At 40.2% G+C, this 19,380-nt stretch overlaps 1 protein-coding gene across 2 annotated transcripts in view; it reads left to right on the top strand.

Annotated features, from left to right (window-relative positions):
* LOC139721610 (influenza virus NS1A-binding protein homolog) overlaps positions 1-19,380 on the top strand; it is a 60,944-nt gene that overhangs the window by 24,484 nt on the left and 17,080 nt on the right. Inside the window, exons 2-4 of one of the 2 annotated variants that reach the window (XM_071632941.1) lie at positions 4,237-4,589; positions 12,948-13,257; positions 16,021-16,145. In XM_071632941.1, the coding sequence (XP_071489042.1) occupies positions 4,568-4,589; positions 12,948-13,257; positions 16,021-16,145 (457 nt within the window). In that variant the 5' untranslated portion in view covers positions 4,237-4,567. Of the gene's footprint in view, positions 1-4,236; positions 4,590-12,947; positions 13,258-16,020; positions 16,146-18,605; positions 18,848-19,380 lie in introns of those variants that run through there. The other variant, XM_071632942.1, reaches the window with a different exon arrangement.

The following is a 19,380-nucleotide window of genomic DNA, read 5'->3' as shown; positions in this document are numbered from 1 at the left end:
TGTTCTGTTGTTTGAATGTTTTATGTATTCTTGGATTGTGAGTGTACGTACACTGTATGTGTGTGCATAATTGTGTGTGTCTGTGTGCGCACATTTAAAGCCTGTTGGCGAACAGTCATAGACAAGCATCCCTCATTTTCCAGTCTGATGTGGGCCACCATTATCCATGTGATACGCATCAGCCTGTTTTTTGAGGTGGAAGATTTATGGAGACGCGGTTGTCACTGGATATAAACAAAGGATTCAATTTGCTGTCAGTAATGATGCATTCAATGCTGACCACTGATGCAAGCATTACAACAATTGCCTGTTTTTATAGTGTGTGTGGGCATGGGGGGGGGGGGGGGGGGGGGGTAGGGGATGCAAGCAATTGTGTGTGTGTAACAGAGAGATGAGAGTGATCATGTTCAAATTAACTCCTTTTCTCTCCCCCCCCCCCCCCCACCCGAGAAGAAAGCAACAAGGTTTTTAATTCACCTATTCCTGTCAAGATGCCCTTCATTGTTTTATATCTAGTGTGAGCATTGTTTGTTGCCATGGTGACCAAGTGGTGAGATTGGTGAGGTTTCTAGTTGTCCAGGACATTTGTTACCATAACAGCAGAATGCATGAGGGACTCTGGTCCATTGGCAACATAGGGACAGCACATACAAATGTATACCTCTCTTCCAAGATAGGATGGTTATCGTGGTACCGGTACTCCAGAAGTAGTGCAAGACAGGACAGCACCTCTGCAGGTGTACAAGCTGTGTACATTTCTATTGAAGGTTCTATGTAATGCAAGAGCAAGCTGCAGCTATGGTTTACCTGTATCATCAGCAGTGAATCCATGCATGCCACTTTTTACATAAAAAAGAAAGTAAACAAACCACATGAACCCAGAAAAAGAAATTAAGATATGGAGTGAAATAACTGAATGAGGAATGCCCCCTCTCCCCCCCCCCCCCCTTCACTTTTCCTTGAGATGTGGATTGATTACATAATCACCATGACTGTCAAAGAAAGTATTGTGTGTGGAGAGCCATGGCATCAGAGTGAATGGTTCAAATACTTTTGCATTCAGCAATAGCCTGTAAACAAAGATACACCAAATAACTCCTGTGCCCCCATGAGCTATCAAGGTTGTTGGTTCGTTGGGGGGGGGGGGGGGGGGGGGGGGGGGGGCAAGACCCGGGAACAAAAGAAATTCACAATTCTTGTCCAGCAGACTTATTGTTCACTGAAAAACAAATGAGGTGGAAAATGAATGAATCTATAGAAAGAATTGGTTAGGGTTTTAACTCGTTCATGACATGAAATGTCTCGCAGATGCACTGTGGTATAGAGGAGTCATTTGACGGGCTACTGAGGGCATTTTTCCCCCATCTGTTGTGGTTCATAATAAAGATGTCCATCAGAATTTCATCAAGTTGATTCAAATGGGAAGGGGAAAGTGTAATTGGATTGCCAATTCTTGAATATTTCTCCTATTTTCTGTGAAGAAATCTCAGAAAGGTCAGATCAAAAGGGCTAACTCAGATTTTGCATTTGTAGTGTCATACACTCATATGCAGTATACATGTATGTGTATGGGGGTGCTGGACAGGTATCTCATGGGTGGGCACTCATGGTTATATTTTGAAATTTCACTGTCTGAGAGCATGACTCTCTATGAAGTATTTATCATCTTGTCTTCAAACCTACTACATCAGTGACATGTTATTGGTGAATAAAGTTGAAGTTCAAAATTAATGGCCAGCTTGGTATAAACCTCAGGATACACGTGTGCAGTAGACAGTGTTGGTGTTCGAAGGAATTCAACGACGCTGAATGAAATTTAATCATTTTATGAGAGCGTTTGAAAGTACCGACAACTATTGCCCTTAAGAATATGTCGTGATGACATGAGTTTGCGAAATCAAGGAGGTACTGGCGAAATAGATTATTTCATTCAGAGCTTGTATGTGGGTGGGCTGACTGCTCAAACCAATAGCCCGGGAATTCAACCCCGCAGCATTTGAAGGGGCCCTCTGGCCAAATTGAATTGCAGTCGGTTTATGGGACTTGAGCAGTTGAGGCGGATTAAACGCGACGTGTGCTTGCCTGGTGGAGCGCTCTTTGATCCACCAGATGAGAGAGATTATATGGGGATTGGCGGCAGTCGCTGCTGTTTTATCTACTTGACTCATTGCCTTACGAATGGCGGAGGTCAAATATACAGCTATCCAGCCCGCCGTGTGTTGGAGCTTTGTCTTAAAGTTCATGTAAAGATCATGAACAACTATAGATAATGTAATCAGTTTGAATGGTGCATTTTGCAGTGGCCATTATCATTTATTTATTACCCAGTGTACCAAACTTGATTGGTGCTATCCCCACACTTTGAACCAGGTAACTCTCAAATGTGCTTTTGAATTGTAGTTGTGTCATTGAAGTCATGAACAAGTACTGTAAAAGTGGAAATTTTCGCGCATATTTCGCGCAACCAGAAACTAGCGCGAAAATAAAAGCACACAAATATTTTTGCTTGCCATATGTTCCTGTGCGTGATGTCTTGATTCCGCGGAATTAAAAACACACGAAACTCTTCTTACCCGGCCAAGCACGAAAAATTAGTCGCGCGAAAATATCCACTTTTACAGTACAGACTACAGTACATTGTATAAGAATGACGCTTGAATTCTGCTGAACTGAAGTCCTGAATTCAAAGTGTTCATTGTTTGTTTTTTTAGTTATAGTAAAGGGGGGTGGGGGACAGAAAGACAGACAACAAAAATTAGCACACGATGGAGAGAAGATAGAAGCAAACTGAGAGAAATAGTGTGATTGCTGAATTAATGTAGAGTGTTTCCAGTAGGGGTTTTTATGTCACATACATGTTTGTATGCGCAAGCGATTTTTCTCTCTATTTGATTAAGAACGCCCCCATACACACACACACACACACACACACACACACACACACACACACACACACACACACATGCATACACAAATACACAAATACACAAAAGACAGGGATTGAGAGATATGAATCTTGACCAGATGCAAGGCAGCGTACCCAGGAGCACTTGACATTTTCCGGTGGAGATCTTCTGCGGTCTCCCCGAGCATCTCATCCGCAGTCTCTGTCTCCGCTGTGTCCAGACGAAGGTTGCCTCCAAAGAATTTCTGTAATTGACAACCATTTGGCTTGCACGCGGGAACGAAACTGACGGGGCTGATCTTTCTTATTCACAGCGCATTTGTGCGCAGTTCTCTGTCCATACGCAGGAATGCGAGGGGAGAGATATGAGTTGTGTTTATTTCGTTACACCCAGGTGATGGTTGAAGCGTCTCCCTACTTTGTCCCTGATTTAAATCCATTGTGGCTGTGTGGGGCTCACTGAACATGCATAATGTATTCTGTATGCCTTCATGTTTTATCCTAGGCAACAACTGGTGACCCTCCTACAACTGTAATGCATCATAGCAGTTCTCATTGCCACTACTTGATTTAATTTTTAAAAGAAGAACAAAAAATAGCAGATCTGTCTGAAATGATATGCCTCTCTGCTTTACAGTCCTTGGTTAATTATTCACCAGGTAAATGAATTGCTGCAAATGCTTGCATATGAAATGTCCTGCCCTAAAACCAGAACAGTAACACAGACTTAAATATTTTGTTGTGTGTATTAAAAGTGATTGGCATGCAAACAACCTGTGTTGGTGTGTGTGAACTAGGGGATCAAATGTGCATTCAATGTAGCAGTGTGAAGAACTAATACAATTATACATAGATTTCATGCTGCTTGTAATGAATAGTATCCCAAAGATTGCCAAAGATGTAAAATATTATGTTCTGTAGGTTATTGAGAATGGCAACTGCTAAATGTACCAGTCAGATTGAATGATATGATGATATGAAATGAGCCATAGGTGTACGAAGCGGCTTATTCCCAAGTATCGATTTGACTTACGCAAAATTACTTGTACCCTTTGAGTCTCGTGGGATACATTTATTGTCGGCACCAATACCATGGTTGCCTTTTGGAAAGATACAGTGTGTCCCCAGGAGTTCCATTCCCCTCTGTGTTCCTCATTCAGAACTGCCTTATCAATAGCCAGAGCTGCAGATTCCTCAATCGACATGTATGCTGCAGTAATCTTGTGCAAAGGTGTGTGACAAATGAAAGGTATTTTATGACTCGAGGCTCACAACCAATTTTCTGTTTCTCTTTCACTTCCCATCTACCCCCCCCCCCTTTCCTCATGCAGTATAAGTGACAACAGATTCACCAATGGAAGCTGATAAGCAGCTCCTACACCTCATATTTGAAGGTTCGTATCTTTAATTCTCGGGCCAAGAACCACCATCACCGCCACCTCTCCAATTCTCCGTCATCAACGCAGTCGTCGCAGTGACGCTAGCAAGAACTTGCCACGCCCTTTTGCAACGCTGCTACACCTACATTCTTTACAATTTTCAACAGGCCAAATCTTGGGGGAAGATTTCCTGCCGAAGGAAGAACCCTTCACAACACAACAGTAAACAACGACATTCCATATTATTCGATCACCTCGTGCCATCAAATAGCAGAAGCCAAAGATGATTAATAACAATACCAGAGGTAAGTTGTTTGTTTGTGTGCAGAGTGATAGACCATTGGGGAGAAAAAAAGAAGAAGAAATGCTTTTCATTTCAGCGTCCATCCGTGTAAGTCTTATTAAAATGCATGACAACAATACAGCCAGGAAGAGGGCAAGAAGCAGTAAACTTTAAAGTTTCACTTTTTTCCCCCCTTACAACCCCCATATGTCGCTTCCTTCTTCAATTCTCATCTATCTAGGCTCTTCTTCTGCCAAGCAACAATCCGGTTAAGGACTACATACACATGGTGTCACCGCATACCTTTCTCCCTCATTTACTTCACCATGCAAACCTTCAAACAACACATAACTTTAAGTTTGTTTGGTATACAAAAAGGGATAACATGAGAATGTGAGTAAAGAGATAGGCAGATGAAGATCAGACACAAAGTTTTCATGGGATTTAAAATTTTAGAAGAATTGGCTGCCCAGACATCCTTTCCTACAACATGTCCCTGTACAGTGGACTCGATGTACAAGGAAACACCTCTGTGTTGACACTAGAGTGTCATAACATCCTGTATAGTCCATCCATATTTCAAGCAAATATTGTCAATTTGATAGTTTTGGTCTCTGTTTGCACGAAGCTATGGAGGAAAAGGTATGGGCACCTAAAGTCACATGACCTGAAAGACAGCTTTAATATCCTGTGCGGTTCAGGTAGTAGGCTGCACTGTAATAGTGTTGGTACAGTTTTTATGTTCTCAGAGCTTGGATTTTCTGGCAATGTCAGGGAGAAGATCAAGGAGAATGGTATTTTGTTTGTTTGTTTTTTTTTTGTCCCCGCCGAACGAGTTCGAGCAGGGGACTATGAAACGGGCTCCGTACGTGTGTGTGTCCGTGTGTCCGTCCGTCCATGTGTCCGTGTGTCCGTGTGTCCGTCCGTGTGTGATCAAAATCTTCAATTTGCTACTTCTCTGTCATTTATGAGCCAATTTTGATTCTGTTTGCTTTATATGATAGCACTACATGGGAGCTTTGAAACTTCTACACAGAATTTCAGTCGTGACCTTTGACCTTGACCTTTGACCTATATTGTTCATTTTGCTACAAAATGCTACTCCTTCACCATTTCTAACCCGATTTCGATTCCGTTTGCTTTATGTGATGGCACTAGGTGAGGGCTTCAAAACTTCTACACAGAATTTTGACCTTTGACTTCTTTGACCTTTGACCTTGATTTTTGACCTGTATTGTACATTTGGCTACAAAATGCTACTCCTTCGCCATTTCTAACCCGATTTCGATTCCGTTTGCTTTATGTGATGGCACTAGGTGAGGGCTTCAAAACTTCTACACAGAATTTTGACCTTTGACTTCTTTGACCTTTGACCTTGATTTTTTGACCTGTATTGTACATTTGGCTACAAAATGCTACTCCTTCGCCATTTCTAACCCGATTTCGATTCCGTTTGCTTTATGTGATGGCACTAGGTGAGGGCTTCAACACTTCTACACAGAATTTTGACCTTTGACTTCTTTGACCTTTGACCTTGATTTTTTGACCTGTATTGTACATTTTGTTACAAAATGCTACTTCCGGCGGGGACATATATTACGCACCGCGTAATTTCTACTTTTCCTTGTTTTATATATGGCTCAGTTTGAGATATGTCTGTGTACCCTGGATCTGGTGATGGTATAATTCAGAAACTTGATGTCATTGCCAAGGAATTGGTGTGATGCTGCTTAACAGTGGCAGTTATTCTCAAGAGTGGAAACAATTGCTTGTTATTAGAGCTTAGTCTGGGAGTTTAATTTCAATGTTATTTGAATGATTTGTTCACTGGCAAAAAGTAACTATAATGGTATAAATTTAGGTGACCCAAAGCATGCCAATTTTTGTACAACAAAATATTCATGTGGTTAGATCATTACCCTTTTTGTCAGCAGCTTGGTCGTATGTTGGCTGATAGATGTGATGGCAGATGTGTAAAATACTTTTGGCATAACAATATCAACTGATTTGCGAGATCTCTTGTGCAGTTGGTTTTTGTAGTTGCTCTCTAGAGAGGGAAGTCGTCTTCATTTGACTGATCTGCATGCTGGGAGGCCTTTTCCTCTGTTGTGACTTGGGATGGAAATGAATGTTCCCCTCTGAACGGTGTCCCACATCTCATTAGACAATAACTTAGGGCAAGTCCAAGATAATGCGCATGTTACGTATGGGACATTCAGAGACTTTTATGACCTGAAAAATAGTGTTAATGGCCTTTGATCATATTGAACTTCATCATGGTGATTGATATCTAGAAGAAGTATAATCATGTAAAAAATTGAGAAAAATTACCTAGACAATTCTATTCTAGAAGAGAAAATATGTGCCGTTACGTATGGGACCAGAAAAATTTTGGTTTTTTGAACATTTTTTTCAACCTCAAAACTCTCTGAAAGTATATCATTCTACAACTTGTAACTCACTGTGATGAAAGTCACAACACTCAAGATTATCACAGGTAAGTTTCATGTCATTAGGCAAAAAGCTCTAATTACAGGATCTAATTAAAGACAGACATGACGTGTTACGTATGGGACAGTTACGTATGGGACAGTTTGTCCCCCATTCATTTAGTGTGTGAAGAACCATGTTTATGGGTATTTTGCATAATTATTGAAGTAAAATCAGTTGAAACTACTCAAATACTGATCCAGATTGTCAAGGAAACAATATTCCCCAAATATTCACCATCATAATCATATTCAATCATATTTTTATATTTTTATGACCAACCTGGGTATGCATGCCCTTTGTCCCCCATTCGTTTAGTGTGTGGAGAACCATGTTTATGGGTATTTTGCAAAATAATTTTGCAAAATGCCCATTTAAACAAATTTTTGCATAATCATTGAGGTGGAATCAGTTGAAATAACTCAAATACTGATCCTGATTGACAAGGGAACAATATTCCCCAGATATTTACCATCATAACCACCTTCAATCATATTTTATATATTTTTTATGACCAACCTGAGTATATATGCCCTATTTTTATCAGGATAGTTACTACTGAAAAATTGAATAGTTTAAAGTGTTTACTTACATTGATGAAGGGCAGTTTGCCATTTAGTTTCAATAAAAAACAACTTGACACAAGAAATATTAAGTTTAATAAATAAGCAATACCTGCTGCGTGGAACCCCAGTGATTGAGATATTATGATGTCTGTCTAGCAGTCAGGTCATTGATTAGAGTCACAACTCAGTATGTATACCCATGAATTTTGTTGTGGCTACTACTGAAAACTGAATAAGGACAATTTGTGTATCACTTGCAATAAAAAAAAAAATCATTTTACTTGTTTTTTTTCCATATACGTGTATATCACAACCATTTCAAATTGGATCTCCATCACATAAACTTTGAATTCCTCTAGTCTTAGGATTTTATGCTCTTAAGTTATTCATATTTACGGTTTCCAATCATCTCTTTAAATGTTGAAAACTGAATCCCCATTTCTAAAAAAAAAACTATACCATCCCTTTAATGCTGATTTTTTCATTGTGTATTTTGCCATTTTCCCCTCCCCCTTTCTGAAAATTGTTCAGTCAAGTTCATGTATTGTTTCAAGTGTCTATAACTCAAAAAGTAGCTACAATGTTGGGATGCTTTCTTCAGGATGATTGACCATTTGTGTACTGAGAGACCTTCCCAGCTAGCTACATGCATTCACATGCAATATGTATGAGGATGTCCCATACGTAACGCATTTGTCCCATACGTAACATTATTTCAATGCCTAATAAAAAATATTTCTTTTACTTTTTTTTTCTTTTTTCTCTGGTATTTAATTTCTCTAAACAATAAATTAGAACTTTCCAAAAGGGCATTAAAATAACCTTAGCAATTTCAGAAAAAACCTAAAAAAATGACCTCATTTTGTTACGTATGGGACATCTCATGATAGGACACGAGCTAATTTGCATAATCATTTGCATAATCCCTAAATTTTTATACCAAGTTAAACTATGTGATGAACTTCTTATGTCCACATATTAATAAAATATTATTTGCTTTCCTTTGAATTAATATGAATTTTTAAAAATGTCTCATACGTAACGCTGTGTTTCATATTTATGCAAATGAAGCCCTTGAAATTTGCATAAATTTACATAATATCATTTTTTCCTCCACGGAAATCAAAACTTCAACTCATAAGCTTCAAAATGATACCAAACATGTCAATATTGAGCAAAGATGAAATTTTACCTTCTGAGGGGACCTTATCTTGGACTTGCCCCTTAGCAGATTGGGCATTAGTGAGAAGACAGAGACTCCAACTCTCCCGCTTTCGACGGGAGATCTCCCGCCGAAAGCCCACTTTTGCAAAATCTCCCGTTCTCCCGTTTGAGATTTAATTTCTCCCGCCCTGGCTCTGTGTCTCCCGTTTTGAAATGATTTCTTACTTTTTGTCTTCGTATGTTGAAAAATAAGCCTTTAGATAGCACGAGAGAGCATCAAGAATCCTAATTATTAGAGCTTCTAGGGCCCAAGCGGGCCATGGACACCGGCCGCAAGGAACTTTGCGCTCGTGATATGCGCTAGGCGCACATCAAGTTGGAGTCTCCCGTTTGCTAGGGGTTTCAGGCGGGAGAATCTCCAGATCAGAAGGTGCTTAGGGTTGGAGTCTCTGAGAAGATGCCAAGTCAAACATTCACAGTTTTGCAGCAATACTGCCAGCACCAATGTGAAGAGAAAAGACATGACTTGATGAGGAAATGGGAACAAAAATGTCTATTTTGACAGCCCTAATGCAAGAGATCTCATTTTCATGTTGACAGATAGATTACTGTCCCTGATGTTCCTTTAAATATCTTGATTAAATTTGTCAAACTCGTTCATATTCAAAGTACAAAGAATGAAAAAAAAAAAGAGACTGTTATTTCTGCTTATACATTGTATGTGAATGGCATTACACGTGACCAGTACACTCTCAAAAGTAGAAGTCCTTTGATAGTTCAAGAGTGCGCCTCAAAACTGCTACAACAAATCCAAGATCCGTTTACAAAATCGTTATCAAAACTCCCCCATAGATTGTTCGTGAATGGATGTTTGTCCTGGTGCCAGTAATAAGATTTCAATATGATCAGGGATCTTCTTCATAGCACATGTCTATATGAGAGAGACTTGTCCTGTTTTTAATGGGAAATCCAGTCCGTGGTTTTGTGTAAGATTTACTAATTTGTGTCTTTCCAGAGTAGGGTTGCTTTTAAGGAAGTATTGTTGTTGTGTTTTGTTTTGTTTTTATTTGGGAAGCAGGAAGCTCCCCAAGGTACAGTAGTGTCAGTTGTTGTGACCTCACAAGTCAGTGACAAGATCACAACAAAGCAGAACCTATCGATGCAGAAATTAGCTATTTCCTGGTGTGTTTCTTGTTTTTCATACAGAAATGTCACATAATTATGAGCATGAATTGATACTTTCGTTTCAAGGAAACAAAGTAGTACTAAGGAAAGGAGCATAATCAGATTGGCGTTAAATCCAAAACAGTGGTCTAGAGCTTAGAAATATGTACACAGGCACTGCACACTCATAGGTTGCCATGGTTACCATGTTTGTATCTCTCTGCTAAAAATTGCAATTGTAAGCTTGAATACCCATTAGTCCATGGCCAGCTGTACATGTATGTTGTGCCATGCATTTATATTTTTGTCTTTTAGCTTTTACTCCCCCCCCCCCCACCTCCACAAATTAACCACTATATTTATGTCATTTTGAAAACAGACTTCTCATGATAAATCAGGAGCATTTTCAGCGTTCGTACTCTCCGTTAGATTTAACAGGTAATGAATGATTCAGCAGATTTCAAATGTATCAGCTTGCGCAAGGACAAATGGCTGTATAAAGTAGGTTGATTTTACAACACCCACAGTGGTCTGTTTAGGTGTTGCTGTATGTGGCTGATGACGTATATGCCGAGTATACTTTTTAGTTTCCCCTGATGTGGTTTCCCCCTCGGACTTCGCTCTTCTACAAGCTATCGTATTTCAGATAGCTGGGGGGGGGGGGGGGGGGGGAGGGGGGAGGAATTCCCTTGGTTGTCCTCATCATATGGCATGTGATAGTCCAAATTGTTGCATCTCATGTAGACAGGATGTTTGTGTGGGGAAAACACCTGCTGTGATCCAGTCTTGAACATTGTTCTCATTTCGTGATATTTTTTTTTTCATTATTGTTTTCAATCTGATACTAGGAGATTTGGAGCAAGTGCCACACATGATGTTGAATATGGCACAGTAATTAAAAGAACTGATAGAACATTTTGTCAGCATCTATGCAGATTAGTATTTTTTTCTTTCTTTTTTATATTCTGTAAAATGAAGTTTAAAACACATCACAATCACAGTCTTTTGGTTTATAGCTGTGAGCATTGATTTGAGTCTGTGAAAAGTCACCTCTGTCTGAGACGTGAATTTGTCATTGACTGAGCCTGCAATGTAATATTCAATGTGCTAATTTGATTATGATGCTTTTATACTATGATCAAGATGTGATTCTGTTCAAGCATTTCTTTAGAGCTCTGTGAAAGACTGTATGGTCTGAAAGACTAATCTGATTGTTTGTAAATGATCTGATCACTGTACTTGATCATTTCTAGATGTAGAAATCTCATTTGCATATTATGTTCTGAGGATATGAAAGTTTTGACAAGACTTGACAGTCAGTGGAAAGCTTTGATTCAATCCTTTTTGGTTAAATGAAAAAAGGCAAGAATAGAAACTAAAATAGACATTCCAACTGTTGTCTACCAAGTGTTCATTTCTCTGAAATACTGAATGATAATGGAATTGTGGTCTTTACTGTAGTTTCCTATAGCAACATATGGTATCACATGTTAATTATTTGTTTATTTTTGTATTAATTTTTTTTAAAGAGTAATCCTTTATTAGTCATCCCCATTGACATGTAATTTATTTTGGTATGAGAAGTAGAACAATACTCAGCATGTGTTTGACCTCTTGTAACTGTTCTACAGATACCATCTTCCTGTAGTATTTGACTTCTGGTTCCTGCTCCAACCCCCCCCCCCCCCCCCCCCCCACCACCACCACCTTTGGTAGCTTGCTTCCGATAAGGAAACAATAGTCATTCGTTAGAGGACTAGTGTAGCTTAGTGTTAGTTATTTCAAAAGGCTGCTGTCATTTGGGTGTAGGTCATTCTCTCTAATTGGGTGGCCAGTACTGGGCTGGTGGTTTTGTGATAAATAGGTATTAGCATCACATGCCTAATCTAAACATGTGCGCCTTCAGTTTACCAAGTTCGATGATTGTCATTGGACCTTTAAATAATGATAAGATATTTGTCTGACTCTGTGTTGTACCACGTACGCGAGTATTGGCAGTTCCAGTCTTTGGTGGTGTTGAGAGACGATCTGTCGACAAAGAAGGATAATTTTCCAGTGTGTCCACGTGCCTGTTGCCACTCCAGTTGAGAAGGATGTCTGCATTTGAGTCAGAATGGAGAACTCCTAAATCACTTGAACATCTATCTCTGTTCAAGTAGCACCAGTCTGGTCACAGGCTCATGGAGGAAAGATAAAAATGTGATACATGTTTGGAGCCCATTAGAGTCGATCTGGACTGGTCGTGAAAGAAGGTGTGAGGCCTGTTCCCAACAATTCTGCAGAGACTGATATTTTTGTGGGAAACCAGCTCAACGTTACTATCCTTCGCACACTTCGAGTTGATTCCCCTGTGCTTTAGGAAGACCCCTTGGAGTTGCCAAGCCAATGTCTTGCCTTAGAATGAGACAATTTTGCCATATTGCTTCTGGACACCATATGAACTCTGAGATGTATGGGGATGGGGAGTTGCTGACGTACTATAAGATGAGGTGCATGCAACAAGAGATAGACTTGCTTGGTAAGATTGGGATATTTGGAGACCTTTCAGTGTTTGGTTTTTCACATTATTTTTCATACTGGCATTTAATCAAATATTTCGCACTCAGCCAGGCAAGAAGAGTTTCACGTGTTTTTAATTCCGCAGAATCTAGACATCGACTATTGGACCATACGGGCAGCAAAAATATTCATGTGCTTTTATTTTCGCGCTACTTTCTGGTTGCGCGAAAATTTCAACACCGCAAAAATTTCCACTTTTACAGTATGTCATGTATGGTATCAGATGTGAAGGGGGCCCTCTTGCTTCATGACAAAAAAGAAGAAGAAATAGTATGTTTATATAGAATCTTCTGTACTATAAAGTTTCAGAAATCAGGAAATTTACACGTATGATTCATCTCATCAAGTCATGGCATATTATAAAGACAAACAATAGTTGAATTGCATGTTTTTTCCTAGTATTCTTCTAATTTGATTGCATATTCTGTTCTACGTAGACGATGACCTCGTCCAGATGAAGACGAAGCTGTCCGAGACGAGGCTGCAGTATTCGGAGGACCAGTGGCCAGCCTCCGTGCTGGCCTACATGAATGAGATGCGCAAGCAGCACCAGACGCACGACATGGTGCTGCTGACCAACGAGCACGAGGTCCCCGCCCACGCCGCCGTCCTCGCCTGCATGAGCCCCATCTTCAGCGAGACCGTGAGCCGCGAGGAGAAGCGCCGCAGCGGCGTCCTGAAGACAACCATCGAGGGGGTGTCGGCTGCCGCCGTGGAAGCCCTCGTCAATTTTGCCTACACTGGGAAGTGAGTACAAGCTTGTTTGAACTGTAGTCGTACCCCATTTAACCTGTTGAGAACGAGTCCCCGAGTATAATGGGGCAGGTGTCTATGAGAAGTGGGTGTTGTAGCAAAATTAATCCATCTTCAACTGGTTAATGCTTGCCCATTGCAAATGTAGTGATGATAATTCATTCTCCACCAACAGTTATAGTGGTTTTGGTTGCAACAATGATATTATGGATGGGGATAATGATAATGACAAGTTGGAGGATGATCCTGATTTTTCTGGTGGTCTTGATTCATGATGTTCAGATTGATACAGAAGATGGTCTGAAACTATGTAACAGTCCCTTCAATAAAGCCTTTACCTACAGATTTTCATAACTTTTGGTCAGGCCAGTTGGGTTGATCTCACTTTTTGCTTTACATTGATGGCAGTCTTTTATCCCTCATTAATCTTTATGATCTTTTGTACTGACTGTGCAGAAAAAAATAAAACGGTTGAGGATACATCTCAGAATTCTAGACCATCACTCACATGCATACAGGGTAGAATTGTTAGATTGCAGTTGGGAACGTTGATTACTTTAGCTTAGCTTTCTGGCTTTGCTGCTGCATGCGAATGTGTATGTGCATGTGTTTGTGTGTCTACTGTCAAAAGGTATAGGTATTACCAATGCCAGATAAGCTCTTGTGCTTGTTTAACCTGTTGAGGACGAGCTGATTTTGCTACAACACATTTCCCATAGTCACTTGCCTGACAGATTATACTAGGGACTCGTTCTCAACGGGTTAAAAATGAAGACCGCCTGGATGGAAGAAAGTAAAGACCTTAATGGCGCCTAATTCCGGCTCATTAGTGAAGTATCTGTATGCTAATCCAATTAATTAGGGGTGCTTCAAAGCAGTAGTCCATTGTAGTCCCTTGCCTGAACCCTTGCAATTTTCCACAAGGTTATGTAGAATAGCAGTCCAGGTGTACTAGGATGGACAGTGTGGCCCTACACAGGGAAGATAAAATCCATAAACCCTTAACACATTTTAGCTTGCAGGTCTCCCTCAGTTTACTGGGGCTCCCTTAAGGAAAACTGGAATATTCTGTCATATCCTGACAAGAGATTGTAACCCCCCCTCCCCCCCCCCCCCCCCCCACACACACACACCTTTGATTTGGGAATTATTTTGTCGATGTAGATGTGCGCGTACAACACACATGGGTGTCTCCCTGAAATTTTTTTATGCCTCCGCAACGAAGTGGCCGGAGGCATTATGTTTTCGGGTCGTCCGTCCGTCCGTCTGTCCGTACGTCCGTACGTCCGTACGTCTGTCCGTCCCGTTTTGTTTTTGTCGATATCTCAAGAACCGTGTGGTGGTTTTACATCAAACTTGGTATGAGGGTATATCCTTGGGGGATAATACTTTGCGTGGATTTTAGGGTCACAGGGTCAAAGGTCAAAGGTCAGGTTATTTTGTGGAAAAAAATTGAAATTTCATGTTTTTCTCCATATCTCGCAAATGGTTCGAGGTATCTTCATGGAACTTAGTATATATGCTTGTATCGATGGGCGGTGATTATCTAGGGAAGTTGGGGGTCATGGGTCAAAGGTCAGGGGGTCAAAGGTCAAGGTCAACTCCTCAAAATATCACTACTTTCCTTAAAATGCAATGTGCCGGAAGGTTTTTTTTTTAAAACTTGATGTATGGCATGTATTACCCAATATATATTTTTGGGGAAGGTTCTTGCCAAAAGGTCAAAGGTCAAAAGGTAAAAGGTCAAGTGAAAGTGCTAAATTGCACTTTTTCCTCCATATCTCGAAAGTAACTCAAGGTATCATCATGAAACTTACATATTTATGCATGTTCAACCTAACAGTGATTCTCTTTGGAACTGTGAGGTCAAAGGTCAAAGGCCAGGTTTAGATAATGCTATTTTCCCATTTGATACTGAAATTATACTTTTTCTCAATACCTTGAAAATTACTCAATGCATAAACTTATAACAGGGTCAAAAGTCAAGTAAAAATCATCAGTTCCCCAAATACCTGCACTCTGACATTTTAATCATTCATCCAATTGAACCTAGTTCTAGGAAAGTGAACATTCAGCACATTTGTGTCAAACCTGTCATTTTAATATTTTGCCAATTGTGTGAAACTGTCATCACACATTGTCAAGACATTGTACTATAAACCTATCAGGAGAACCATGCATTATGGCGGAGGCATATCAGTAGCCGTAGCGATATATCTAGTTTTTAACATTTCGTGTTAATGTGTGCTTCATTTCACTCAACAGTGATTATTAAATTTTGTTTCATCCACTTGTTTTCTGTTCAAGTTTGTGTTACAGAAAGACATCACAAACATTTCTGTGAGAAAGGGAATGTTCAACAGCATCCTGCTGTCAAGTTGGTTTTTCATGTTTTACAAGATGTTGATGAAGTTTACTTGATCATGTATATTTGTGTACGTTGTTTAGATCAAGTTCAATATTTTAGGTTAATAGCCATATCATGGGGCTTGATATTTGTGCTTTATTATCCAAGTTAGAGCATTTTCTTTGTTGTCTTCGAGTCTGGGTAGAATGTAAGTTTCTGTTCGGTTCATGGAATTATTCTCCACCATGCAACATTAATACATAAAAGATGATATTTGATGGCTTTCGTATTTCTTTTATTCTGTATGTCTGTTTTCTTTTTTCTTTCTTTCTGTTATTCTGTGTGTTTGTAGATATGTTGTGTTTATGGTGAATAATATATTTGTGTTCATTGTCTCTTTTGTGGTCCAGACTTGAGGTATCATCAGATCTTGTCAGCGAAGTTTACCACACCACCAAGGTGTGGAAGGTGCCACGGCTGAAGAAGGCGTGCGCCACCCACCTCCTGGACAACATGAACACAAGAAATTGCCTTGGTGAGTGGGAAAAGTAATAATTGGTTAACAGTTGGGTGTCGCACCTGTGAGGGGTGCATGCAGCGCGGCAGAAAAAGGAGGAAAACAAAACAAAACTAATGAGGTGCACCATGGGGTCAAGATGCAATCGGTGTGGCATTTGTGTGATCTTGTTGTGTGACAGATTTTAATAAAGAAGCAATGTATCAGAGTCCTTGGTCAAAAATGTGGATGGTCCGCCTGAAAGAGCTACAGAAAAGTCATATGATGGCAGCTGAACTGCCCAGTCGCTTGAAATACAGGTTTGTCTTTGTGAATTGGTCTGGTAGTTTATGGTCTTGCAGTAACTCCGACAGGCAAGCCAACAACAACAACAACAACAACAACAGCAACAACAACAACAACACCAACAACAACAACAACAACAACAACAACAACAGAGTGTTATGTATTGATATGCATGAGTGGTAGTTGTCTGTGAAGTGATCGCGCTGAACGTTTTTCTTTTGTTTTCTTTTTGTTGGATTCTTGTGATATTCCTTTTGGCATTTCAGCAGCAAAATTCCTTCTAGAGATGTGTCTACTTTTTGGAGCTTGGGTAAATTTTATGAAAAAAAAAAATATGGACATCTTTCAATACAGATCAGAAATCACAAGATCCGGGAAACATTGTTGGCGACAGTGTCTTTCATGACTGAATGATCAACACAAAGATTGTGTAAATTTATGTTTCCTTGCAGCAAAAGTTCTCCTTGCCCAAGCAAACCGCACATGTTATGATTGCATACGTGTGAATCTGCTAATGTCTTTGTTGCTGTCAGTTTAGCACAACTGCGTGGTCCCAGTTGACTGACGATGAACAGAACAATAAACTCTGCAGCCAATGTTTGAAGATATTTTAGAGCGCGAGACCTGCAAAGGGATATTGTCTATAGCCCTGACATGTGTTTGCAGTGAGCACAATGTATGGAGAGACATTAAACAGAATTTATTTTTCATTAGTCTGTAATTAATGATGCATGGCCAAGTTTGCTTCAAGGTGTTTTTCTTCTCTTGATTGTCTTATCTATGTGGCTTTTTTTAATGTAATGTGTATTTAAGTTTTTATTTCATTTTGATGTACATGATTATGTTAATTTTGCCAGGAATGAGCAGGAACATTATATCTGTGTCTCTATTTATATCCTTCTGCCGATCTCTTTCCATTTGTTTCTCCTTCTCTCCCTCTCTGCCTTGTTCTCTTCCATCTCTCGTTCATTCAGTCTTACTTCGTCCCTTCCTTCTCGTGTTTGTCTCATGTTTTCCCTTATCTTTAACGTTACTTAAGACTGGCGTGACCCTGCCAACCTTTTTTTTTTTCGTTTTTGTCTGCCGCTCTTTTCAAAATTCTCCTCAGCCGTTCTAATTGTGGATGGATGTTTACATTGGCCTACATGTATATGCTCAGCCTCTCCGGGGGGTGTAAGAGAATTGGTTAATTTCAAAGCCCATCACTTCGAGAGACTCCCACGTTTGTTCGGGACTGATGAGATAATGGACGTCCTCCCTCGGCTTAATTCTCCAAATGTCGCTGGCAGCACACTCACTTGCTACGGATGCAATCATATGTGGTTTCATTGGGACAAATTTGAAACTTAAATCATATTTCCCATCTTCTCGAATGCCCCGCTGGTGCTGTCAGCGTCTGGCGTAAAGTTTGAGATTTAATTTCAGGTTGCTGTGCTGTATGGCTGTGTCCTTTTCCATTCACAAATGAATGCTATGTACCTGTACGGGTGCATTGTGAGCCAAATTGTAATTCAGACTAGAGCAGAGTCTAGCTTGTAAATCCATGATGACTGTATCTCACTGTCTGTATGTCACATTAATTTTGTACACACACCACATGAAATGTGTGGGCAAGATCCCCCCAAAGGGCATGTGTAAATGTATACTTGTGTATAGGACATTCTGATTAACCGGATAGTACAGGAAAATAGTCTGTCTTCAGGCTGATGCATTTTGGAAATTGGAAAGGGTACAGGTGTGGAAAGGCATCTTCTAGCTACAGGTGTTCACCTCACCATTAATTTGGTTATTGACTGAAATTCACTGAGAAGTATCATTTAGATAGATCATGTAAAATGTAGATAGATATTGTTTGATTCTTTGTCAAAAGATTTGTTGAAGTACAACTGCATGGAACACAGGTTTGATTATGTCATGGATATTAAGGGGGGGGGGATAGGTTTACTTGTCCATATGGAAGTTGTATGAATATGTCCATAACTTCTCTTTTGTCATTTTGTTAATTGTCCTTCTTTTTTGTGCTTTCATTTTGAAAAAAGGTGCTAAGACATGCATTTTGTCTTTTCTCATATCCTTAGGGGATAAAACGCAGAGGAAGATGATCTACTCTACATGTAGAGTATGAGATCAGAATGCAGCAAAAAGCAGTGTGTATTAAAGTTGATGTTTGGGTTAGGCTGTAGATCAGTCTTTACTGTGACTAGGCAGTAGGGGATTGATTGCAAGGAGAACGGTTCATGATTAGAAGGAGGGTCTGCGTCTAAAATGGAATCAGACGGCTTTGTGGGATACGGTACACTCTTTTACCCGCCTGATGGCTTTTTCCCCATTATGGGATCCATTTGGCAGATTGAACGGAAAGTGCCCGAGACGGCAGGCTCTTCTCGTGGTCTTCTCCCCCGTCTTGATTGGACACTTACACCGGGTTTCCACCGGTACGTAGCCCGATAATGTGCCACCTCGGAGTAGGGATAATTGACATGATTTGGATTGAAATGACGCAAGGGAGCGCGGGCGCAGTTGTATCTTTTCTTCCCTCCTTCTCCTCTACCTTCTCGTGCGAAGGACCGGAACTTTCATCATTGAGTCGTTACGCTGCGAAGACACAGTCGGTGGTTTGTGTTCGTGCAGAGTAACTCTGTTCTCCTGCTCCCTGGCGTTGAGTATTGATTTCCCTTCCATTGTCTCCCTGGACGAGGGTGTCTATTGTAGGCAGCTATGATGACAGTTGAGCTGGCTTTTTTTTTCTCTCCTGTCTCACAAGCCACACTTTTTCCTGGAGTGCCAAGGTCTGAATGTCAAAATTGTCTTCATGCAGCTTGACGCAGATGCAGCTTTATACACAAGATCCTTTTCTTTGTAAAGAGTATTGCTTAGGCTTTTAACAGAAATAAGTGCCATGTTTTATATTCTAATGCTATTGTACTTGGAGTGTTACAGGCATCATGGTCATATTTGTGTGTAAAAG

Source organism: Diadema antillarum, unplaced genomic scaffold (genome assembly GCF_040938485.1).
Source record: "Diadema antillarum isolate AM-2024a unplaced genomic scaffold, OU_Dant_1.0 scf00000146, whole genome shotgun sequence".
Classification (NCBI taxonomy): Eukaryota; Metazoa; Echinodermata; class Echinoidea; order Diadematoida; family Diadematidae; genus Diadema; species Diadema antillarum.
The sequence above is the reverse complement of the archived record's forward strand: the minus strand, read 5'-3'. Positions and strand labels throughout refer to the sequence as shown.